Genomic DNA, 26,084 nt, shown 5'->3' with positions numbered 1-26,084 from the left:
TTATGAACTTTGAGGGCACAAACAATAAAAGATATATTGATAAACTGGACTTGATCAAATTTGAAAACTTATATGTCAAGGGTACTACCAAGAAAGTGAAAGGAAAACCCACATAATGGAAGAAAATATTTACAAATCATGTATTTTGTAAGAATTTAGCATACATAAAGGATTAAGAACTCAACTCAAGAAAAAGACAACCCAGGCTGGGTGCAGTGGCTCATGCCTGTAATCCTAACACTCTGGGAGGCTGAGGCAGGAGGATCACTTGAGTTCAAGAGTTCAAGACCAGCCTGAACAAGAATAAGACCTTGTTTCTACAAAAATAAAAAAAAAATTAGTTGGGTGTGGTGGCATCCACCTGCACCCCCACCTACTTGGAAGACTGAGACAAGAGGATCACTTGAGTCCAGGCGTTTGAGGCTGCTGTGAGCAGTGATGATACCATTGCCCTGTAGCAGGGGCAAAAGAGCAAGATTCTGTCTCCAAAAAAAGAAAAAGAAGATAATTTTTAAAAAATGGGGGGGTGGGGATGTTTGTTTGTTTGTTTTTAGATAGAGTCTCACTCTGTTGCCTAGCCTAGAATTTCACAGTGCCAGCCCAGTTCATGGCAACCTCAAACTCCTAGGTTCAATTCATCCTCCTCCCTCAGTCTCTCAAGTACCTAGGACTACAAGCACCTGTCACAAAGCCCAGCTAATTTTTCTACTTTTAGTAGATACAAGGTATGTTACTCTTACTCAGGCTAGTCTCAAACTCCTGAGCTCAAGCAATCCTCCTGCCTCTGCCTCCCAGAGTGCTAGGATTACAGGCATGAGACACCATATCCAGTCAGACAATCCAGTTTTTAAAAGGGCAAAGTATCTAAACGTTCAATATTCTACCAAAGAAGATTTACAATGCCCAATAGAACATGAAAAGATGCCCTGCTCATTAGCCACCAAAGAAATGTAAATCGAAACTACAGTGAGGTGGCTGGGGGCCTGTAGCACAGTGGTCACAGCTCCTGCCACATACACGGACGCTGGTGGGTTTGAACCCGGCCTAGACCAGCCAAACAACAGTGACAGCTGCAACAACAACAAAAATAGCTAAGCGTTGTGGCAGGCGCCTGTAGTACCAGCTACTGGGGAGTCTGAGGCAAGAAAATCACTTAAGACCAAGAGTTGGAGGTTGCTGTGAGCTACTTAGGAGGCTGAGGCAGGTGGATTGCTTGAGTGCAGGAGTTCAAGGCTGTAGTAAGCTACGATCACAACACTGCACTCCAGCCTGGGTGACAGAGCAAGACCCTGTCTTTTAAAAAAATCAAAAGGAGTGAGACTCAGTGCCTATAGCTCAGTGAGTAGGGCACCAGCCACGTACACCGAGGCTGGCAGGTTCGAGCCTGGCCCGGGCCTGCTAAACAATAATGACAACTGGGCAGCGCCTATGGCTCAAAGAGTAAGGTGCCAGCCCCATATACCAGAGGTGGCGGGTTCAAACCCAGCCCCGGCCAAAAAATAAAAACAAAAAACAATGACAACTGCAACAAAAAATAGCCGGGCATTGTGACGGGCGCCTGTAGTCCCAGCTACTTGGGAGGCTGAGGCAAGAGAATCACTTCAGCCCAAGAGTTTGAGGTTACTGTGAGCTGTGACACCATTGCACTCTACCAAGGGCGACACTCTGTCTCAAAAAAAAAATAATGAAAAAATCAAAAGGACTGAATCTTATGGTATGTGCATATTTCAATTTACAAAAAAAAATCCATAGAAGTTGGCCTGGCAATGGGAAGAGAAATGTCTCAGGCAGGAGAAACAGCTGGAGCAAAGGCATAAAAGGCCCAGGTTGGAAATGACCAACCATGACAGGAGGAGAGCAGGAAGGATCCCCCACTGCTGCCTTTCCTAGGCAAGCTCCCTCCTGCAGGTACCATCCCTGGAAATCTGCTTCTCCCTCTTCATAGCTCACACAATGCTCAGCCCCTGCCTCTCACAGCCCACACACGAAGGCCAGGCTGGGGCAAGTTTCTCTTCTTATGTGAGAGGTACAAACGTCTCCTCTGTGAACATCCTTCCACAGCCAGCCCATAAAGATTTCTTCCTTAACATGGAAGGCGGGGTATCTTGGAGCAAGTCATGGAGCTTCTCATTTGGGCAGATCAAAAACAGAGCTCTCAAGCCACAAAGAGATGTGGAGGAAACTTCAGTATAAAGCTTTGAATGCAATGGAAAGGTTACACACTGTATGATTCCAACTATACAGCATTCTGGAAAAGGCAACACTATGGAGACAGTAAAAAGATCAGTGGTTGCCAGCAGACTAAGGGGAGGGAGGGATAAACAGGCAGACCTCAGGATATTTTGGGCAGTTAAACTATTCTGTGATACTACAGTGGTAGACACATGACAGGATACATTTGTTGAAACTCACAGAAAACTGTACAATACCAAAAGTAAACCCTTATGGGAGGCGGAGCAAGATGGCAGCCGAGTAACAGCTTCCTTGCATCTGGGCACCGTGAGTCTGGGGATATAGGACTCCAGGCATCTCTGGCTGGTGGGATCTGCCTATCATCACCCCTGAGAGGATACAGGGAGTCAGCGAGAGACTTCTGGACCCCAAGAGGAGGACTAAAACAGTGGAAAAGTGGCAAGTGGTCGCGTGTGTTCAATCCGTCTAAACCCGCCCGCAACTGTAAGTTCAGTAGCAGCGAGACTGCAAACCAGGAAGGCCTTACCTGTGAACTGTTTTGGTGTCTTTGGACTTGGCACTCAGCTGAACTGCCTTGGGGAGAGCCTGAGCGGGAGTGCGGAGAACTTTGGCCTTTGTCTAGGGCCCCAGTCTGAGCCCCTGAGCCAGACGGAGCTAATAGTGTTTGGCTCTGGGTCACAGGCAGACACTGTGAGCCATCTGCCCTGGCAAGCTCCGCCCTCAGGGTCGCAGAGCTGGAATTGGGTGGGAGCTGGTAACCCAGCGACCAAGTAGCCTAAGGGCGGGGTCTGAGCCGCCTTGCAGCCCTAACCCTCGGGGGCAGAGGGAGACCAGTTTTGGCACACAGGGTAAGTGGATAGCCACTTCAGCAGTGATTCCAGCGACAAGCACTTCCTGAGAAAGCTTCTGCTCAGTAAATGAACAAGTTCAAAGTGCCTTTTAAGTGGGCTGAAGAGAGATTTAGGGTGTCTACCTGCTGGGGTTTGAGAAACTAGCAGCCTCCAGTCGTATCAGAACTGTGATTAACATTTCATACCCCAGAAGACCACGTGATGCCCAGACAATAGTCAATAACATATACATACTGTTTTGTTTTTGGTTGTGTGTTTTTTTTTTTTTTTTGGTTTGGTTGTTTTTTTTGTTTATTTTGATGTTGTTGATTGTTGTTTTGTTTTTTAAGTTCAACCTTTTCCATACAGATCCTTTTTCTTTCTCAATTTTTCTAGTTTAATTATAATTTCCCATTGCTGCCTATTTCAATAATTAGAACTTCATTTTTGTTAGTGTTTCTACCGCTATTATTTGTTTTTTCCAGCCAATTTTATCCCGTAAAGTTTTCTGTTTGCTTGTTTTGGTTTGATTTATAGCATTTTTGTCTTTCCTCTCTACTTGGTGGAGGTGGGGTACTGTGTCTGATCAGGTTAGCAAAGAGCTGCTGACCTCAAGGGAACCACCCAACTGGGCACCCCCAGAAGGTGGTTTTTTTTTAAGGTTGTATCAAAGTACCCTACTGTACACCTATATTGCTCTGTCTCCCTCTTTCTGTGCCTCTCTTCTTTTGTCAATATTCCTTTTACCCACCCCCTCTCCTTTCTCTATTTTTCTTTTTTTTTTCTTATCACTCGGTCCTCCTTTCTTTCATCCCTTTTTTGCTCTTCAACCTTCTCACCCTTCTGGTCCTGTAACCCTTAGTCCACAGGCATGAGAACTTAAAGAGCAAGAGGAAGTGAAAGGAAAATTAGGGCAAGGAAACAGATAAAAGAAATCACCTATGAGGAAGAATCAGCAGAAAACTCCAGGCAACATGAAGAACCAGTCCAAAAGTAAACCCTTATGAAAACTCTGTACTTGACCTAATAATAATGTATCAGTTTGGGTTCACCTGTAACAAGGATACCACACTAAAGCAAAATGTTCATGATAGAGGAAACAGTTGTACCAAGAGGATATATGGAAGCACTCTACACTTTTCTCTCATTTTCCTGCAAACTTGCAAGTACTCTAAAATAATAATAATAATGTCTAGCTGGGTGTAGACCCAGCTACTCAGGTACTCAGGATCAAGAGGACCCCAAGAGGATCACTTGGCCATGGAGTTCCCAGCTAGCTGGGCAACATAATAACACCCCCTTTCTCTAGAAAAATAAAATAAAAATAAGGTCTATTAAGTTAAAAAAAAAAAAAAACTAACTGAGGTCCATCAGAAAGTCTTTAGGAGTATTTTTCTCATCAATCCAAAGGGGAGTTTGCTTTTGTTTTTTGAGACAGACCTGCTCTGTCACCCAGGCTGGAATATAGTGGCATTATCATAGCTCACAGCAACCTCAAGCGATCCTCCTGCCTCACCCTCTTGAGTACCTGCGATTACAGGTGCACACACTACCACACCTGTCTAATTTTTCTGTTTATTTATTTAATCTATTTATTTATTTGACACAGAGTCTCATTCTGTCACCCTCAGTAGAGTGCTGTGGCATCATAGCTCACAGCAATTTCAAATTCTTGGGCTAAAGTGATGCTCTGGCCTTAGCCTCCCAAGTAGCTGGGACTACAGGCACCCACCACAATGCCCAACATTTTTTTTTTTTTTAGAGACAGGGTTTCAGTCTTGCTCAGGCTAGTCTCAAACTTCTTCACCTGCTTTGGCCTCTCAGAGTGCTAGGATTACAGGCGTGAACCACCACACCCAGCCTTCTATTTTTTTTAAAGATGAGATCATGCTATGTTGCCCAGGCTGGTCTCAAACTCTCAGCTTCAAGTGATGCTTCTGCTTCAGCTTCTAAAAATGCTGGGATTACAAGTGTGAACCATCCAGCCAACAATTCATTTTTTAAATTGTATGCTGTTACAACATGATGAATTATCTCCATCCAGCTTCCTTTTTTCCAGTGCATCCATTTGTCTACACTACCCACCAGTTAGTCACTTTAACCATCTCAGTTATTAGATTAAAAAAAAACATAATGTATATAGGAGTTAATACTATTCTTGGTTTCAGATATCCCCTGGGGGTCTTAGCTTACATCCTTCATGGATAGGGGGAACTACATATAGACTCCAGATCTATATGTTCTAGGTTCAAATCCCAGCTCTGATGGCCTTTGGGGCAGGCCCAGCAATTCTCACTGACAGCACCAGCTTGCTGGTACACGGAGGCACAGCCAGATGCGCCAGAACACACACTCTGATCTGGGCCTTCCTACAGCACCTGCAGGAACTCAAAGGCAGATGGGCTATACCCCCTCTGGAACCACTGAAGCCATCACAGGACTGCTATGGGAGGGTGGTGATCCCACTAACCCACATCCTCTTTCCCAAAGGCCCCCCAGTTTTGCAGGTGGGCTGGCCCCCCATTTGTGTCTGACTTGAGTTTGGCAGGCTGAGCTCCTGGTGGGAGCCCATCCTGTCATGCCTCCTGAAACTCTGCAAGAGTTTTGCATCACATGGGGACAGACAATAAATGACTAGGCACCCAGCAGTTGCCAAAAGCTCTGCAGGTTTATTTCTTGAAACCAATTATAAAATAAAACCTCAGTGCTTGGAAAGGTCTGAGTGACACCAGAGGGTCACTCACTACCAGCTCCACAATCCAAGAGGCAGTGCTGCCGAGAAAACAGACAGGCACTCTGGGTGGCTGGCTCCAAGAGAGGCTGGCACAGGGTCTGAGATGAGCAGATAAGCCACCCACATGCAGCTCAGCGCCCATAGCACACATACACCAAGGCTGGTGGGTTCAAACTCAGCCCAGACCAGCTAAAACAACAATGACAACTACAACAAAAAAATAGCCAAGCATTGCGGTGGGCACCTGTAGTCCCAGCTACTTGGGAGGCTACTTGGGAGTGATTCTAAGAGAATCACTTAAGCCCAAGAGTTTGAGGTTGCTGTGAGCTGTGCTGCCATGGCACTCTACCAAGGGGAACATAATGAGACTCTGTCTCAAAAAAAAAAAAGCCACCAACATGGCTGATGGGGATGTGTCTGAATCATCCTGGTGGGATTGTCCAGGATATCACCACCAATATAGGGTCTAAGCCATCAGTAGCACAGCCAGTGGGGATATCTGAGAACCTGAGGCAATCTCAGATTCCATCCTGGGCTGGAGACCTTCCGCAACCCCACTACTGCTATTGCCATGGGTCCCTCTAATACCCATGCTGGGTGGCAACAGCCAAGAGGCCCTTGCCAGGGACAGTGAGCAGTGAGCTAGGCAGCCTCTCCCCCACCCCCACCCTGCAGTACAACCTTCATTCAAGGCCTTCCAGCAGGAATCCTCAGAGATGCCTGAAAGGAGATGTCTAGGCAGGGGCTAGCAGTGGCAATGTCCAAGTGGTCATAGTCAATTCTGGAAGTTTCCAGGGCATTGGGAGAAAAAGGTGGGGCCAGGGAAACCCACCAGGAACAAGGAAGTGGAAAAAAAAAAAAAAGCCATCAGCCCAGCTTGGTGACATTTCCAGTTACCTGGGGGACACTTTCTGATGCCCCCACACATGCAGGCTAGCCAGGAATACCAGCCCTGGCTCCTTTGCTCAGCACTGAGGGTGCAGGGCCTACTTGGAGTTCACAAAGGACCATGACTCTTGCCAGGGCTTGGGCTCCTTAAGGCACAGCCAAGAGGGAAGCAGAGAAACCCCATGTGGGTGCTGGCCCACAGAGGCTCTGAGGGCAGCTGGGTCCTGCAGAAGATGCAGCTCCCAAGAAACATTTGCTCTGCTCTTGGCAGGAGAGAAGAGGAAAGATGAAGGAGAAGAGGGGAGAGATGAGGCCAGACAGGGACACAGAAGACAGAGGAGCTATGAGGGCACACAGACAGACAAACACAGGAGTGCAAAGGCAGGAGAGAGAATTGGGCTCCTCTGAAATTCCAGTTTCTTGTCCCCAGGATGGCCAAGTGTGGCTCCACCAGGTGGGTGTGCAAGAGAGGTAGCCCCCTGGCAGGGCTGTCCAGCTCAAGCCTGCCTTGCCCAACAGCTCTGGTTGGGAGTCTCTGGCTGGCAGGAGAGAAGTATTAGAGAGCATAGGCACCAGAGCAGATGCGGCTGTAGACACCCTCGTCCAGGGGCAGGTAGTGGCCCTTCTTCAGGTCCAGGAAGAAGAGTTGGTCTGATGTCTGCCGTGGATCAAATGCCTCACGCTGCAGCCTTGTCTTCTGGATCTTGAAGGTCCCTGGGATGGAGGTGTGGGTGAGGGGACAAGGGCTGAGCAGGTGGCTTCCAGGAGCTCCCAACTTGCCATTCTTTTTACACCTCTGGGCCCCCACACAAGCCATCCCCTTGGAGGTAACATTCTTCCCCATTTAGCCTGTCTGATTCTCCTCTGATCCCAGCTTCATGCCTCTACCTCCAGAGAGGGCTCCCTGACTACCTCCACCACATGGGGAAACTTTGTGTGCTCCTGCCTGGTCACATGTTCATCCCCTACACAACTGAGGCAGGGCTTTGTCTGCCACACAGCGGATTGGATTTCAGTGACCTATGACTCATAGGTAAATAAAGTTTTATTGGCATACATCCATTCCTACAAGATTCTGTCTCAAAAAAGAATAGAAACTTACCTTCCCAATTCTAGATCACAAAGATATTCTTCCTCATTTTCTTCTACTAATGGTAAACTTAGCATATTTTTTACAAAACCATTTCATAATGGTCCATGGTGGGGGCTAAAAGCTTTTTCTTCTTACTTTTTTTATTTTTTTGAGACAGTTTCACTCTGTTGCCCAGGCTAGAGTGCCATAGCATCAGCTTAGTTCACAATAACCTAAAGCTCCTTGGTTCAAGTGATCCTTATACCCCAGCCTCGCAGCTGGGGTTAGAGGAGCCCACCACAATGCCTGACTAATTTTTCTATTTTTAGTCTTAAATTCTTCAACTCAAGGGATTCTCCTGCTTTGGCCTCCCAGAGTGCTGGGATTACAGGCATGAGCCACTGTACTCGAACCCATGGGAAGGTAATTTTTCAAAACAAAACTATAAAAGCATTAACTATAAGGTTAAAAAAAGTATATATATTTTTTTAATTTTTTAGGGACAGGGTCACTCTATCACCCCAGCTGGTCTGAAACTCCTGGCCTCAAACAGTCCTCCCTCCTCAGACTCCCAAGTAGCTAGAATTACAGGCATAAGCCACTGTACCCAGATAGGTAAATTTGTTTGTATCACTTAAGATTTTTTTTAACAAAAAGTTAACAGTCAGACTCAATAACAAGAGAAAAGACTTATGATGTCTGAAATTGCTAAGAAATTAACACTTAGACTATTATTAGGAACTCCCACCAATCAAAAGGAAAAGGACAGCCAACACAAAGATGGGTGAATAATATGAACAGGCAGTTTTCAGAGGCTGAAACCCAAGAGGTGCTAGATGATTCACTCAGATTTCCTAGTTATCAGAAAAATGTAGAAAATGAAAAGATGAAGGAAATATTTCAAGATACTTAGTGGGGATGGGAGTGAGAAATGGAGATAAATAAAAACATAAATATAACAACAGAAGGGCCCTGTGTGGGCCCATATCACTAGCTGGCCATGAACCCTATGTCAGACTCAGAACAGGGTCCTGAACTAGAACAAATAAGTAAATGGTTATTTTCCACGGTTTGGATATGGTTTGTTTGTCCCTACTAAACTTACATTGGAATTTGATCCCCAGCGTAGGAGGGACTAAGGGACTAAGACATCAACCAACAGACAGATGGAGGAGAGAGGCAGGGGTGGGGCGCACCTGTGGTGTCCACCTGGGGCAGGAGACGCAAGAATATGGGCCGGGCATAGGGTGCCAGCACCTTCTGCAGCTCCTGGTACACTGCGTTGGGGTCCAGCTGACTGTGTGGGTCTGCAATGGCTGCCATTCCTGCTTTGCCCTCCACTCCTGAAGACAGAGGCTCAGCTGAGAACATCCTACCCCCAACAGCACCCTGAAGCAGCAGCCCATGGTCTCTAGTCCTTCCCCCACCTGGGATAACATTTGCGGAAACAGCATTTTATGGAATTCCTGCAGCACTTACACAGGGTTGCTTTCAGGATCCCATTTTCTAGACAAGAAAACCAAAGCTCAACATCACTCACATGAACAGACTTTCTCATGCTCCTACCCAGGCTGCCTTATGCAATTGTCTAGGCTGCACACTGCCCAAGAGCACTTGTACCTCCATGCCCCTTCTGGCTGGGCTCCCCTGGGGCTGCCACACTCCAGAACCAACCCCAGCTTGCCTGGCACAGCCACCCCATACACGGCCACATCTGTCTGGCCCAGCAAGCGGCTCAGCACACTCTCCACCTCAGTGGTAGAGACATTCTCCCCACGCCAGCGAAAGGTGTCCCCACTGCGGTCCCGGAAGTACATGTAGCCAAGTTCATCCATCACCAGCACATCACCTGGCAGAGAAGAAAAGGGGAGGTAGATGGTGGCTCCCATACTCATAGCCAGCCCCAGGGATCTAGGGGGCTGCATACCTGAGAGGTAGGCGCTGTCACCCTTGCAGAAGACACTGTGGGCGATCTTCTTGCTGGTGGCGCTCTCACTCACATAGCCATCAAAGCGGCGCAGTGGGTCCTGCTGGTTGATCTGGCCCACGAGGAGGCCAGGCTCCCCTAGGGAGGAGGCCATGCTCAGGCTATGGTGGGAGGGCAAGGGATGAGGACCACAGTTCCCCAGGGAACCAGGCTGGGGTCATGCTCACCGGCCTGGCATGGGATGCAGAGGCCCTGGGCATCCCGCAGCAGCTCCATAGTGTCCTCATTGACCTTCACCAGCTTGATGGGGTATACATGGGGCAGGATGCGGCTGTTGAAGCCACAGGCACCGACCTGGGGTGAGGAGAACTGGTCAGCCAGGAGCCTAGCAGTGGCATGGGGTCCTCCTCATTGATACTTTGCCTCCCCTGCCCCAGGGCTTGATAGTCACATCCCTAGTGACACTCTCTGCTGTAATCTTGGATGATCTGCAAAACGGGGATGCTAAGAGCAGTGTCCCCTACCCTCAACTCACCCTCCCCCCACCCCACTTTCCCAGCTGCCACAACCTGGCCCCTGGCCTACCAAACCCTCCACACTGGCAAGAAGTGGATGCCTGGGATCCCTGGAGCCACATGGGACACTGGCAGAGTTGCTGCCTGCTGCCCCGCCTGGTATGGGTCTATGAGTGGAAATCCTTGCTCGACATGTTTGTGTCACTGCATGCTGTTGAGTGTGTTCGTTACACAGCAACTCGAGCTAGCACAGCCAGAGTGTCTTTGGGGTCCTGCCTATCCAACAAATAAGTACCGGGATGACTGTGCAGTGTTCTTGGCACTTGAGACCCAGCCCACATGGCACTTGCTTCATTATGAGCATGATCTGTTCCTGTCTTGGGTAGGAGGGGCTTGGGAAGAGAGAGGCAGAGTCACACATGGGCAAATGGAGGTGATAATAGCGTCAGTCCTTGTTAATCATGGAAGGATCTGGGGGCACAGCACACTGAGTTTATGTCGTTGCACAATTAGAACACTCGCAACGAACTGAATGGCTGTCCCATTTACAGGCGAGGAAACTGAGTCCAAGGAACCTGAGTGACTGGCCCAGCCAGCAGGAGAGTGGCATCCCAACCCTAGCCCTGGGTCCCCAGAACACTGCTTTCTTCAGCCACCAGGATATGCAGCAAGTGAGGCTCAGAAAAGCGGAGGCACTTGTCCAGGGCATTTGTTCAAGGCTGCAGTGGCTTTGAACCCTTGCCAATCAAGAAAGGTGACAGTCACGTGACTGTGCTGGGGCGGTCCCTGCCTTGAGCTTCTGAAGGTGATGGGGGGGTCCCACGAACTCCCCCACACCCCACCCTGTGCACCCTGGCTGAGCTCTCTGCACTATGGACGCCTGGGGCCCTGGGAGGCAGAAGTAGTGACCATTCTTGGACCCAGGTCCTGCCCGTGAACACCTTGCCATCCATGTTGGCGATGCTGCAGTTGCACTCAGTGGCCCCGTAGAACTCGCCAATCTGGCGCACGCCAAAGCGCTGCGTGAACTCCTCCCAGATGGCCGGCCGCAGCCCGTTGCCCACTGCCAGGCGTACAAGGTGCCGCTTCTCAGCCTCGCGCGCCGGCTGCTTCAGCAAGTAGCGGCAGATTTCCCCGATGTACTGGACCACCTGCGAGCGCGGGGAACCGGGATTGGAGGAGAGAGCCGAGAATGCCCCATCCTGGGAGCTAATCCTATGAGCGAAACCAAATGGCCTGAAGGTGATGACAGCCCACATTCGGGGGACACTGTTGACAATGCTCAGTCCCTGCAAAGGGCGGAGGACACAGCTTCTATCGGAATGGGGCAGTGTTCCCTATACTCCTCCACGATCCCTCTGCCCCTACTCTGCTTACTAGGGAATACCACGTCACTCCTAGAGCTTCAGCTGGCACACAGGGCAGGAAGATTAGCTGGAGAGGGCCACAGGGCCACCCTCAGCCCAGAGCCTATGCTGTCCCCCAGGCTGCTAACAGCATCACCCCTGGGGTAGACCACTCTTAGGTGCATATACTAGACTGGTCGGCATTGCAACTGAGCCTCAGGCACCACAGAGTCACCTGCTCATTGGCGCTCCCTGCAGGGAATATTCTCTCTCTGCCTTTCATTCTTCCTCCCCACCAGGGCTTCTTGGTATCATCTGCCAGATGCCCCAAGGTGCCCTTAAGCTCTCATCTCCCATTGGGCTTCTGAATAATTACCCTCCCTGTTTCACAGATGGAGAAACCAAGGCTCACAGAAAGTAATTAACTAGCCCAAGGTTCCACAGCTGGTAAGTGGAAGAATTTGATTTGCACCCAGGCACCTTGGCACCAGAGTTGGAATGAAGCAGTTATGTCCTTAGGATTAACCATAGATTGATCATCACAGATGCAAATGTGCTCATAGCTCCCTCTCACATTTCAGGATGAAATCCAAATTTCTGCCTGTGTTCCTTCAATCTGGTCCTCACTGCCTCCTCTTGATCTCCTGCACCTAGCTCTGCCTCTTGGGGACTTTAGATGTGCTGTGCCTTTGGCCTGAAGTAGACTTTTCCCCAGATATGTGCGTTTCTGTGTTCTCAGGTCTTCACTCAAACATCACATCAGCAAGAGACATCCCCTGCACACTGGGCTGAGCCTCTGAGTAGGCACTAATGAATAAAACCAGCCTGCTGAGCACATACCTCCTACCAAGCACTGAGCCCCAGAGAGGGAATGCAGTGTACCCAAGACCACCAGCAAGTCACCAACATCAGGCCCCTACAAAGAAGAGTAGGCCTTGAGTGTGGTGCAGCCCATCCTATCTCTAGGAAAGAACATGTGACATAACTGGTCAATCAGCTCAGTCCATCCCCAACCACTGTAATTTGTTTAAGAATGGACATGTAACCAGATCCAGAGCAATGAGAATCAGCCCTGGGATTTTTTTTTTTTTTTAGATGGAGTCTCACTATGTCACCCTCAGTAGAGTGCTGTGACATCACAGCTTATAGCAACCTCAAACTCCTGGGCTTAAGTGATTCTCTTGCCTCAGCCTCCCAAGTAGCTAGGACTACAGGCACCCGCCACAACACCCAGCTATTTTTTTCTTGTACTTGTCATTGTTGTTTAGCAGGCCTGGGCCAGGTTCAAACCCACCAGCCCCAGTGTATGTGGCCAGCAACCTAACCACTGAGCTATGGGCTCAGCCCTGGGACTTTTGATGGAATGTAGAGAAGAGAGAAGCTTTTTCTTTGCCAGAGCCACTGGATATCCCCTTGGAGTAAGGACAAGAAAGGAAGCTGCCCACTTGAAAAAAAGCCAACAGGAAGGTTGAAAACAAGAAATGGAGGCCCTCCTGGATCAAAGTGTGCCTGATGCTGTCACTGCATAGCCTCCTCCGTTTCATTAGCTAATAAATCCCTTTTCTTGAGAAAGCCATAGTTTAGTGTAGGCTTAGGGTTAGGCTTTTGGTTCCTTTCAACTGAAAAAGCCCTCCCTAAATACAGAGCTATTCTCCAGACTGTGACCAGGTGCTACAAACAATTCCCTTTCTTCTTTGGATATCAGGCCAGGGAGGGATAACTCAGCTGTGATCAAGGCAGCTGAGGCCAAATCCATGTACTGACAGCAAGTAATTAATCTTTACCTTTAGTCTGGTCCCTAAGATAGACACAGACCTAGAGGAACACAACCCATATCTTCCCAGTAAAACAGACACCAGGTGCTCCATGCTATGATTCCCATGTCAGGGCAATCTTGGACAGTGAGTATAAGTGACCCAAGTGGATGTGGGAGACAAAGGTACTGTACACTTGGCTCCATGAATGAAGATGTGTTGAGTTGCCTGTCTCTAAGAAGCTAAGAAAGCAAGGTTGTAGGTCACAACCTGCTAGAACCCATAGGAATAGCTGGACCATGCCCCCCACTACAAATAAAACAGCAGCGAAGCAGTTTTCTCTTCCCTACAATCATGAGATGGAATTTCTGAACCCAAATAAGTGCATACTCTTTTTTTTCTCATCATTGTAGTTTAACATGACCTTTAGAGAACCTGTCCTCTGTTTCTTAAAGAGCTCTTCCGTGTTTACCACCTGCCTTATATGAAACAGAAATTCTACTTCTAGGAAACTGATACAATGAGCTTCTGAGGGCCAAGAGACAGTGAATGGTGCCCAATGCAACATGGTGTGTCAAGGACAAAGACACCATCAGATATGATGGGCCTCCAAGTGGGAGGACACGGAACCGCCCATAAGTTATCTTTGCCAAAAAGTTGGACTTGAAGCTGATCAAATACCTAGACCAGTGGTTCTCAACAAGGGGCAATTCTGTACCCCAGTAACACTTAGTAATATCTGGATACCATTTTTTATTGAAAGATGGGATCTCATTCTGTCTCCCAATGGAGTACAGTGGTGCAATCACAGCTCACTGGGCTCAAGAGATCCTCCTGCTTCACCCTCCAGAGTAGGCGAGACTGCAGGTGCCTGCCACCAAGCTCAGCTAATTTTTTTAATTTTTGCAGAGATGGGATCTCATTATATTGTCCAGGCTGTTTTCAAACTCCTGGCCTCAATGATCCTCCTGCCACAGCCTACCAGAAGCAAGGATTACATTGCATGAGCCCCCACACCTGGCCGATGAAAGGACTCTTATAAGACATATAAACCAATCACAATGCTAGTTGTCTATTGCTTTTTATATAGAAACAAGACCAAACACATTTTTGCCATGGTGAGACATAGACTGGGCCATTGCCCAGATTCCTGATGACACTGAGAAATCACTGTCATTTAAAAACACTCTTTACTAGACACAATAGGCCACATAGTATATGATTCCATTGATATGAAGTGTCTAAAACAGGCAAATCCAGTTGTGCTTTTTTTTTTCTTTTTTTTTGGCCAAGGCCGGATTTGAACCCACCACCTCTGGTATATGGGGCTGGCACCCTACTCCTTGAGCCACAGGTGCTGCCCGAGAACAGGCAAGTCCATAGAGACAGGAAGTAGATTAGTGGCTAACAGGGGATACGGGAGGGGGGATGGTAAGTGACTGCTAATGGGAATGGGGTTTCCTTTGGGAGGATAAGAATGTTCTGGAATTACATGGAGGTGGTGATTGTACAACACTTAATGCCACTGTTCACTTTAACATACCTGATTTATGTGAATTTCACCTCAATTTAACAAAAAAGTTCTCCTCTTTCAGAGATTTTAGTGAATCATCTACACAGGAAACACTGTAGTATGAGGGCTGCTTACTAGTGAAGCAAAAGAACAGATGTGGTTAAGCATGCAGAGGTAGGATGGGCCCTGAGACTGGCCTGTGGGTGCATCAGAACTCCCTATGCTTTTCTGCCCACAAGTATGCATATTTTCAACTCTCAATGATTCCTTTTTTTATAAGAGACTATTTCACATTTCAAGAGGCACATTAGCAATTTCTTCCAAGATCCCCCAAGCAGAATGTAAAATCCTCAAAAGTAGAGCAAAGCACAGTTGCCATTGATCTTGAGGAATCCCTAGAGCCCCTACCCCTGCCCAGATGTGTGAACTGGACAAGTGGCTGAACTCCCTGAGTCCCACTTGTCCCAGGTGAGATTAGCACCTACTAATTTGCCACAGTCCCTGCACACACCCTGCCCTCTCTTCTCCTTACCCAGCTGGTCATGCTCCTCCCTGGGGGCTCAGCGTCTCCTTGGGTAAGATGCTCCCACCTGAGTCTCCTCAATCTCTCCTATCACAGCACTCAAACCCTCAGCCTGGTTTCCTCTCATCGTGGAGGGGAAAAGAGAATTGCTGCCTTCTCTTAACACTCACCTGCCCTCCTCTCTGAGACAGTAGATGCATCCACCTCTGCCTCATGCTTACCTAAACCCAGAAGCCCCATCCCAGGAAGCAGATCCAACCCACTGGTCTCATTTCCCTGCAGTCACCAACAGGGAAGACCCACGGGATACGGGGTATGGAGAAGGCAGAGCCTTAAGGAGCTTAGGCACCCTGGGTCCAACCCCAGCAACATTACAACCCTCAGTTTCCCTACCTGCAAAATGGCTGTGATGCCTTTGCCCACTCCCAAGCAGTTTATAAGGATCGCAATGAGTTTACACTTGGGAGGGTTTGGTCCTGGACTGGACATAGATCAAGTGCTCAAGAAACACTGGCTGCCCTCTGTACCCATCCTAGGCGACCATTCAGGACATCCCAGAGAGCGGGGGCAGACTGCGCTATAATCAAGGACCAATAAGCAGTTGAAGGGCGTGGCCTGATGGGAAGGGGCGTGGCCTAAACAGGACGGGCCTGGCCTGACCGTGCAGTTGTACTTGACGCAGTCATCCCAGAAGCGGCTGGCCGAAAATTTCTTGCGGAGGACGACGGTCAACCCGTAGAGGAGACACTGTCCCACACCCATGATGTTCCCTGCAGAGGGTGGGTTCAGTGAGGTGTCCCCGATATCCCACACCCTCCGCCCCCAGGCTGCTGCGTGGTACCTGCCGAGTGATACAGAGGCAGGCAGTCGTAGAGCACGTCAGTCGCCTGCATGCGGTAGGCGTGGTGGCCAAAGGCTGCGATGCGGTAGTACCTGCGGGCCGGGAGGACGGGGGCTGGGACCTAAATCCCCCGGAAGTGTGGGGGTGGATAAGGGTGCTGGGTGCAGATCCAGACAGAGCCAGCCTGGTTCACACAGGGCTCACAAGGCGGGCCAAAGAAAGAACATGTAGCAGATAAAGAAAATAACGGTGCTAGGTGCCAAGAGGGAGGTAACAGGGTGAATGGGCAGAGAAGAACTAAAGGTGACACAGGGTGATTGGGGGATACTGTCTGGGGAAGCGAAGCATAATGTCAGAACTTGCCAGAAGGAGCTATGGGGGTGTGCTCCATAAGGGTGCCCAGGCAGAGGGCACAGCACATGCAAAAGCCCTGAGGCTGGGAGGGGCATGCCATTCCAGAAAGTCTAAAGGACTAAGGAAGAGTAAGTGAGGGGTAAAGGGGAGAGAACATCAGGGAAGTGGCAGGGTCTGCACAATCTGGGAACGGATTTTATTCTGAGGACGCAGCAGGTGCAGGGAAGTCTCTAGCAAAGGAAATCTGATTTAGGATTTTTTTTTTTTTTTTGTAGAGAGAGTCTCACTGTACCGCCCTCAGTAGAGTGCCATGGTGTCACACGGCTCACAGCAACCTCCAAGCTTTTGGGCTTATGCGATTCTCCTGCCTCAGCCTCCCGAGCAGCTGGGACTACAGGCGCCCGCCACAACGCCCGGCTGTTTTTTGGTTGCAGTTTGGCCAAGGCCGGGTTTGAACCAGCTACCCTCGGTATATGGGGCCGGCGCCCTACTCACTGAGCCACAGGCACCGCCCCTGATTTAGGATTTTTATTATTTATTTATTTATTTTTGAGACAGAGTCTCACTTTATCACCCTCGGTAGAGTGCTGTGGCATCACAGCAACCTCCAGCTCTTGGGCTTAGGCGATTCTCTTGCCTCAGCCTCCCGAGTAGCTGGGACTACAGGTGCCCGCCACAGCGCCCAGCTATTTTTTGTTGCCGTTTGGCCAGGGCCAGGTTTGAACCTGCCACCCTCGGTATATGAGGCCAGCGCCCTACTCATTGAGCCACAGGCACCACCCTAGTATTCTTATTTTTAGAGACAGTATCTTGCTCTGTCACACAGACTGGAGTCCAGTGGCACAACCATTGCTCACTGTAACCTCAAACCCTTGAGCTCAAGTGATCTTCCCACCTCAGTTTCCAAGTAGCTGGGACTACAGGTGTGCACCACCACACCTGGCCAATATTGGGGGGTTTTGTTTTCATTTTTGTAGAGGCAAGGTCTCACTACATTGCTCAGGCTGGTGTCAAACTCCAGGGCTCACACCTTCACCTCCAAAAGTGCTAGGATACAGGTGTGAGCCACTACACTCAGCCTGATTTAGGATTTTAACCCCTCCTGTGGCTGCTGAAGGGGGCTGGACCACTGGGTACAGCAGCAGGGAAGCAGGAGCCCAAGGAATGGCCGGGGGAGGTCGGGGAGTGGGGCACGGAGAAAAGTGGACAAAGTGAGGTGGCATATCCCACTGATGGGCTAGATGTGAGGAAGAGAAGTGGGGTGGGAACAGAGGGGCCCCAGAGTGCTGGACACAGGGCAGTAGTGTCCTGAGATGGGCTGTGAGTTTCACCGGGTTGGGGTCTGAGACGTCCAAAAGACCATTCAGGAGCTGGGGGACAGGTTGGGTTGTTGAGACATCCTGGGTCACTCTTGGGGGCTGGGGGCCATGCCCATGGGCCCCTCACCTGCTATGCACGACAATGGCAGCTTTGGGCAGCCCCGTGGTCCCCGACGTATAGATGTAGAAGAGCCGATCTGCAGGAGATGCAGGCGTTGGGGACAGGGGCTGGGTGGGTAGAGAATGGGGCAGTAGGACTGGCATAGCGGGGTCCCACTGGGACTCACCATCCATGCCCTTGCTGGGGGGCTGTGCCAGAGGGGCGGTGGAGGCTTCCTTCAGCATCGGGTCCAGAAGGTGTGTATCCGGCAAGATGTCCTCTGGCCCCAAGTCTCCAGAGCAGAACTTAAGCAGGCTCTTTCCCAGCTGTCCACTCACTTCGGCCACCGCTGAGGTCCAACATGGGCGTCAATGTCACAGCTTGATAGGCCCCCTCCCAAGGCCTAGGATGCACCATCTCCTTGTCCCAGGGCAGCCCCAGACTATGCAACTCCTGGCCACACCCCGGCACCCCCCTTTCCCTTTCCAGGCCCTGGAGTGGAGCATCTTCCCACCCAGGGCAAGCCCCAGTCCCCTGCCTGTCTTCCACCCACGTGCATCTGGCCTCACCCGCTGCCATTTCTCCACCAAAGATCAGGGCCTTGGCTCCTGATGTGCCCAGGCAGAAGGCCAGGGGTTCACGCCTCAGGTTTACATTGAGCAGTGCAGCCTCCACGCCTGCCTTGGCCAGGCCCAGCCACAGCCCCACAAACTCTGGCCGGCCCTCCAGGAAGATTGCCACCACATCTCCCGGTACGAAGCCCAGTTGGAGGAAGAGGTTGGCCACAGCATTGGAGTAGGTATTCAACTGTGCAAAGGTCCAGGACACACCACTGCTGGCATCCACCAGGGCCAGGCGCTCTGGCTGCCCCTGTGCCACTGCCTGGAAGATGTGTGGGATGGTGTGGCCAGCACGCTGATGCCATCGCAGCTCCAGGCGTACACGAATCAATACAGAAAGGCCACTGGGAGGAAGGACAAAGGACATAGTGTCACTGGAAGCCTCTGCAGCATTGCCTCTGGAGACTGGCTTCCCTAAGCCTCAGGATTCCCATCTGGAGGATTCCAGAGCAGCCTGGAGTTTTGACGAGATTTCCAGTTAACACTTTTGGTGGTAACACTCTTGGTTCCTCTCGGGGAACCAAGAGCAGGGGACATTTGCCAAATGGCCTGGAAGAGGATGGAATTCTTGAAGTGGGCAGAATTCTCAAACTGGCCTGGACACAGCGATGTGAAATAGTCACCCTGTCCTCCCCTACCTCAGCTGGCGTGGTGGCCCTGGGGGTGCTGGGTCCAATCCCATCCTTTCTTTTTTCTCTTCTTGAACATCCCAAGCATCTGACATGGCACCCTCCTCTACCTGACAGCCTCCAGCCTCGACTCTTCACGCTCAGACTACTACAATCAGGTCCCCAGGGTCTAGCCCTGAGGTGAGCAGCTGCCGCAGCCCAAGTCACTTAATGGTACAGGCACAGATGACTGAAGCATCCAGCAACTGGGGAGAAGAGTGGCCCCTGTTCCAGGTAGGGCCAGAAGGTATTCCAGTGGATGCAGAGTTCAAGACAAATCCCAGGCTTTGGTGGAAGGTTCAAAGTTCCCCCTCCCTACCCACTAGTGGATATAAAGGACAGAGGCCCCAGGGAACAGCAAAGCCTCCAATGGAAAGAGCCACATTCCTGAATGACTGTGTGGAAGTGAGTGGCCAACCCTCACTGTAGGCTGTTAGATGAATGAGAAATGAACCCCCAAAACAAACAAGCATTCTCTGGTTTGCCCTTTGGGAAACAAACATCACGGAATGTAGAAATCCAGAATTTATTTCTTGGTTCAGAAGATGGAATGTTCTTCCTGGCTCCTCCTGGCTCCCTGTCCCACCACCCTGACCTCTGCCTCTGAGAATTAACCTTGCGCAGGGGTAAGCCACTGGCACGCAGCGCTTGTTTGTTACAGAGCTTGCCCTGGGCCTGTTTTGACTGACATGGGTCTACACTCTGCCTGCTCCTGCTTCAGCTTGGTCTGGCCACCACCTCCCACCAGCTTTGGCATCAGAACCATTATCAAATCCATCCTGTGTATTCCACTGCCTCTCCCTGCAATGGCTTCTGCACATCCCTGGACTAAAAGTGCACACAGTGGACCTCAGCATGGACATACATACGTTCATTCATCATTCATTCCTTCCCTCCCTCATTCTCTTCCTGCATCATTCAGTCCCTCCTTCCTTCACTCATTTTCTCATTCATTCCTCTTTCATTTATTCACTTCCTTCTGCCTTAACTCATCCCCTAATTCATTCATTCATTCCCTCCTTTATTCATCCCCACATCCATCTCTCCATTCCTCCCCCCTTTCATTCATTCTCTCCATCAAACATTCCCTTCTTCACCACTCCCTCATTCATTTTATCCCTCATTCATCATTCACTCCCCACTTCCTTCCTTCCCCCTCCCTCCCTTCCTTCCTTCTTTCCTTCTCTCCTTTATTAATTCAGGCTACCAGTGCCTGCTGTGTGCCAGACAACAACTCAGCTCTTGGAACAAAGCAGTGAACAAAGACCACCAAGCTATACCTCTAGGTATTCACAGTCCTCTGGGGAATGAGAGGACTGTGAATGAATGATCATCAGATACTGCTGGAGGGTGACCAGGCAAGGGGTGACATGGGCAGAGTGATATGTACCAGGGCAGGGGTGGGCGAGGCCCTTGAAAGAGAGGCAGGTGGCATCTGAGCAGGGCCTGCTGAGGGGAGAAGGAGCAAGCTGTGAGTAAAGCCAGAGAACAGCTAGTAGAAAGGCCCTGAGGTGGGAACAAGGCTGGGGAATGAGGCACATTTGAGGATCAGAGGGGAGGCTGGCCCTGCCAGCTTCATGGGCCACAGAAGAGGGTTATGATGGAACTCCTGGAGACAGGAGGCTAGTGGCGACCTGTGAGAGAAGAATACCTGCAGTTGTCAAAAACAAGAGTTCAGGATTCTGGTGAAATGTATGAGGTTTCCTGCTTGGGTCAAACCACTTGCCCTGGAAACCTCTGAAGGGCCCCTCCAGCTGCCCTTGGGATAGGACCAGGGTGCTGAAGTACTTGTGACTCAATTCCAGCAACCTCCCCTCCACACATACCACCCACAAGCCCCCATTCACCTGCCCACTCACTGGGCTCTTCTATAAAAGCTTCTAAAAAAAGCACATTCCCAGCTGCCTCCAGGAAACCCACCAGGTACCTGCATGAGGTTGGCCCATGCACAGCACCTACTGCTGACCTATTACAGCACAGATTCCCTCAAAAGGAGCCAGAGTTGGTCATTTGGGCACGGGCTTGGCTCAGGGAATGTTCTCTTGTCCACCCTGGGAGCCAGTCATTTACCAAGCCTCTGTGTGAAGCCACCAATCGTGGATCCATTCCCTCACGGATTCCAAGTACCCCAAAGAAACTGCACTTCTGTGTCAGCTGAGGAGCCTGGTGCCCAGTGGGTGCTCAGCAAATAGAGGCTGGACTACTGTGTTCATGCCCCTGGACCCAGAATCCAGGGCACCGGCCCTCCCTCGCAGTCAGATGCAGACACATGAGCTCTTTCATTCATTCCTGAAATGGTGACCATCTACTTAGCACCAGGCCCACTTGGGCCAAGATCCTGAGCTGACAGAGACAGAGCCTCCTCCCCTTCTAACCTCTTCCTCCCATCTTCCACTCCTTCCCCTCCTCATTCACTCTCTGGAGCCATTCTCACCTCTTCCCTCTCCCTCCGATACCCCAGTGTGCTCCTCCTCAGGACTTTGACACACGCTATGCTGGCTGCCTGGAAGGTTCTTCCTCAACATCCATACAGCTCCTTTCTCAGGTCTTGGTTCAAGTGTCACCTTACGTGGCCATTCCTAGACCATGTTCTATGTTCCCCTCCACCATCCCTGCTTTATTTTTTTCTCCATAGTACTTATGGCCTTCCAATGCCAAGTGCAATGTATTCATTTATGGTCTTATCCTTGGCCTGTCTCTCCCTACTCTGGGCAGACAGAGACTTGCACCTGTTACATTCTAGCTCCAGAGAGACAGCAACAGAGGAAACAGCCCAAGACCCTACTCTCCTGGAGCACAGAGCACCTGCCACAAATAATCCCATGAGGGAAGAGAGGTATTGGGGCTTTCAGATCAGGCCTGAGTCCTGCAGCCTGAAGGAGGGAGCAGCCAACCCTGGTGCCAGCCTTATCTTTCATGAGGGTAGGGACACCCGCACATGAGCAGGATCTTGGGGAAAAGCCACTCTGCAGAGGGGCCAGGCATAGGGATGGAGGTAGGGACAGAGAGGCAAAGCCCTACGGCCCTGGGCATGGGAAGACCTGCTCTGTTGCTCTCTGATCAGCTGACCAGCTAGCTTCTTGGTAAATGAACATCTCCAATACATCTAGCTTCTTGGTAAATGAACATCTCCAATACATGAGTTCCTTGCTTAAGGGGAGAACTTTTGAAAATGTAAATCAGATTAAGCCTCCACATAAAAACAATCTCAAAACTACTCTGCACTATAGGGAAGGAGCCTGATGAAAGAAGTCTCAGAAAGGTAAAACCAAGGACTTGGTGGCTTGAGCTTACGGTACCAACTATTTGGGAGGTCAAGGCAGGAGGATCGCTTGAGCCCAGGAATTGAGTCCAGCTTGGGCAACATAGGGAGACCTTGTCTCTAAAAATAATTAAAAATATAAAGAAAGATGCCCTTGTCTAGGCTTTACTGTCCCCTGTATTATCTCCATTGGCTTCCAGCTGGGTTGCGAGCACACAGGGGAGTGAAATCCCTCAGATCTGAACAGGAGCCTGGTACATCATAGGTACTCGGTAAACAGAGAGCAGTATAGAGGCACAGCTCCCTTCATTAATCCCACGCACAGTGAACACCTACTGTGTACAGGCAAACCTGATCTGGTGTGAGGTATAAGATCACCTGACATCTAGGGCCCTAGGGAGAGGAAGGAGAGATACTGGCAGCACCAGAGGACTTTTGGGGAGATGGGAGTGCTTTATATCTTGACTGTGGTGTTTTCCTGGGTATAGACCACTGGAAAAAACTCAACTGGACACTAAGAAAGGGTGCATTTATTATTATATGTAAATTACAGTACAAAAACAACCATGAAGGGTAGAGTTTCAGTTTTACAAGGTGAAAAGAGTTCTGCAGGCCTAGCACAGTAGCTTGCCCCTGCAATTCCAGCTCTTTGGGAGACCAAGGAGGGAGGATCACTTGAGGGCAGGCATTTGAGACCAGCCTGGCAATAACGATACACTACCTCTATAAAAAGTAAAAAATCTTAGCCAAGCATGGTGGTATACACTTGTAGTCCCAGCTACTCAGGTGACTGAGACAGGATAGCTTCAGCCCAGGAGTTTGAGGCTGCAGTGAGCTATGACACCACTGCATTCCAGTGTGGGTGACATCCTGACTCTAAAAAAAAAAAAATCCCCCAGCATTCTGGAACTAGAGAGTGGTGATGGTTGCACAACACCATTGTTGTGCATTGCACGTCGCAATAATGGAGTCTATAGCTGTCCAGAAATGCACCCTGGAATACTAACAGATGAAAGGATGTGCCACTGGGCTTCAGAGGGAGGCGGAAGTGGGTGGGCATGAGGAAATGAGGATGTACTGATCGCAGAAGCTGGGAGATGTGCCCACAGTCTCATTGTACTACTGTAGGTTTGAAATTTTTCCAGAACAAACTGTTTGAAAAACATATTTTTATAACCCACTAAAAATTCCCATCATTGTTTTCTCAATCAAATGCCATCCCTGGGTCCAGGGAGGCTCCCCATGGCCTAGCCTGCCATCATCAGTGCCCCCACTTCCCTCCCCTCCCTCCGATCCTGTCTCTAAAAGCAAATAGTAGCTGCCCCACGACCTTTGCTCTTACAGTTGCCGCTGCCTGGAATATTCTGCTCCAGTACCCCCACAGTGGCTCCTTCCCATCCTTTATATCTTACTCTGTCACCCAGGCTGGAGTGCAGTGATACAATCATAGCTCATTACAACCTCCAACTCCTGAGCTCAAGGAATGCTCCTGCCACAGCCTCCCAAGTAGCTGGGAGTACAGGAATTATATACCACCATGCCTGCGTAATTTTTAGAATTTTTTGAGAGACAGGGTCTCGCTATGTTGCCCAGACTGGTTTCGAACTCCTGGACTTAAGTGATCCTCACGCCTTGGCCTCCCAAAGTACTGAGATTACAAGTGCCACTGCACCTAGCCTGTTTCCTTCTTGACTTTCCCTCTCCCTTACCAGACTGTGGGATCCCTAGGACAAAAAAAGCATCTGGTGCATTTCCAGTGCATTACAATGGTCAAGGTGTCCCCCAATCCCAGATGCAATGTGGCCCACGGGAGGTCCTGAGGGATAACTTTCTCCAATGCAGACTAGTCAGAACTCAACCACATCTCACCAGCCTAGCTGGTCCCCACCACTGCACACGTGGACCAGTGCAGTCACTTCCTCCCAGCCTCCTTGCTTCACTCTAGGGTGGGTCCCATCCTTGTGTAGTGGGTTGAACAGTGTTGCCCAAACATCTAAGTCCTCACCTCCAGAGCCTGTGCATGTGACCTTATGTGCTAAAAGGATCTTTGGGCCAGGTGCAGTGGATCACACCTGTAATCCTAACACTCTTAGTGGCCAAGGTGGGTGGATCCCTTGAGCTCAGGAGTTTGAGACCAGCCTGAGCAAGAACAAGACCCCATCTCTAAAAATAGCTGGGAATAGCCGGGTGTTGTGGTGGGCACCTGTAGTCCCAGCTGCTCGGGAGGCTGAGGCAGGAGAATCGCGTAAGCCCAAGAGTTAGAGGTTGCTGTGAGCCATGTGACGCCACGGCACTCTACCCGAGGGCGGTACCGTGAGACTCTGTCCCTACAAAAAAATAAAAAATAAAAAAAAAAATAGCTGGGCATTTTAGTGGGCGCCTGTAGTCCTTCCCAGCTACTTGGGAAGCTAAGGTAAGAAGATAACTTGAGCCCAGGAGTTTGAGGTTTACTGTAAGCTATGATGCCATGGCACTCTACCAAGCGCAACAAAGTAAGATTCTGTCTCAAAAAAAAAATTTTTTTTTAATAATAAAAGGATCTTAGCCGGGCGTTGTGGCAGGCGCCTGTAGTCCCAGCTACTTGGGAGGCTGGGGCAAGAGAATCGCTTCAGCCCAGGAGTTGGAGGTTGCTGTGAGCTGTGTGAGGCCATGGCACTCTACCGAGGGCCATAAAGTGAGACTCTGTCTCTACAAAAAAAAAAAAATAATAATAATGATAATAAAAGGATCTTTGCTGATGTAATTTTTTTCTGAGACAAAGTCTCACTCTGTTGCCCCAGGTGCAGTATAGTGGTGTCATCATAGCTCATGGTAACCTCAAACTCCTAGGCTCAAGTCATCTTCCTGCCTCAGCCTCCCGTGTGGCTGGGATTACAGGTGTCTGCCACCATGCCCAGCTAATTTTTCTATTTATGGTACAGATGAGGGTCTCGCTCTCGATTATGCTCAAACTCCTGAGCTCCCGGAGTTCCAGGATTACAGGTGTGAGTCACTGTGCTGGCTCTCAGATGTAATTAAATCGAAGTTCTTGAGATGAGATCTTCCTGGACTGAGGATGGGCCCTAAGTCCAATGACTGCTGTCCTCATAAGTGACAGAAAGGGAAAGACAGAGGAGAAGGCCATATGAAGACGGAGGCAGAGACTGGAGTGATGCACCCACACACCAAGGAACAACAAGGACTGCTAGCAGCCACCAGATACTGGAAGAGAGGCACAGCCTTACTGACACCTTGACTTTGGACTTCTGGCCCCTAGGTCTCTGAAGGCATAAATGTCTGTTGTCTTAAGCCATCAGCTTGTGGGACTTTGTTACGGCAGCTCCAGTACACTCACACACCAGGCTTCGTGTCTGACCTTTGCCTGTCCTTCTCACTGCTCTTGCCCCAGCAACCCACACAATATAGGAAGCATCTCTGCTCCCACTGTCTGGGAGCAATCAAACATCCTGCCCGGTTGTCCACAAATGCTCCTTGGCCATGTGACACTCTACTGGGCTCAGCATTCAGTCCTGGAAATCTGATTCTGCCTCCTGACACCCAGGGCATCCTTGACTCCAGGACTCTCCAATCCACAGACACCCCCACAAACACCCCATGTCAGACCATTTCAACCCCCCTGCAACAT

The 26,084-nt window shown here is 49.9% G+C and overlaps 1 protein-coding gene across 4 annotated transcripts in view; it reads right to left on the bottom strand.

Annotated features, from left to right (window-relative positions):
• Positions 1-26,084, bottom strand: part of SLC27A1 (solute carrier family 27 member 1) — a 40,380-nt gene that overhangs the window by 1,979 nt on the left and 12,317 nt on the right. For 3 of the 4 annotated variants that reach the window (XM_053585670.1, XM_053585671.1, XM_053585669.1), the window contains 11 exons: positions 18,479-18,873; positions 18,097-18,258; positions 17,937-18,006; positions 16,137-16,228; positions 15,956-16,065; positions 11,101-11,310; positions 9,872-9,998; positions 9,645-9,782; positions 9,402-9,566; positions 8,914-9,060; positions 7,219-7,359 (listed from right to left, as the gene is read on the bottom strand). In XM_053585670.1, the coding sequence (XP_053441645.1) occupies positions 7,219-7,359; positions 8,914-9,060; positions 9,402-9,566; positions 9,645-9,782; positions 9,872-9,998; positions 11,101-11,310; positions 15,956-16,065; positions 16,137-16,228; positions 17,937-18,006; positions 18,097-18,258; positions 18,479-18,873 (1,757 nt within the window). Of the gene's footprint in view, positions 1-3,387; positions 7,360-8,913; positions 9,061-9,401; positions 9,567-9,644; positions 9,783-9,871; positions 9,999-11,100; positions 11,311-15,955; positions 16,066-16,136; positions 16,229-17,936; positions 18,007-18,096; positions 18,259-18,478; positions 18,874-26,084 lie in introns of those variants that run through there. The other variant, XM_053585673.1, reaches the window with a different exon arrangement.

The sequence above is a fragment of the Nycticebus coucang genome, chromosome 3 (genome assembly GCF_027406575.1).
Source record: "Nycticebus coucang isolate mNycCou1 chromosome 3, mNycCou1.pri, whole genome shotgun sequence".
NCBI classification, from domain to species: domain Eukaryota; kingdom Metazoa; phylum Chordata; class Mammalia; order Primates; family Lorisidae; genus Nycticebus; species Nycticebus coucang.
Note: the sequence above shows the minus strand (reverse complement) of the source record. Positions and strands in the feature narration are given on the sequence as shown.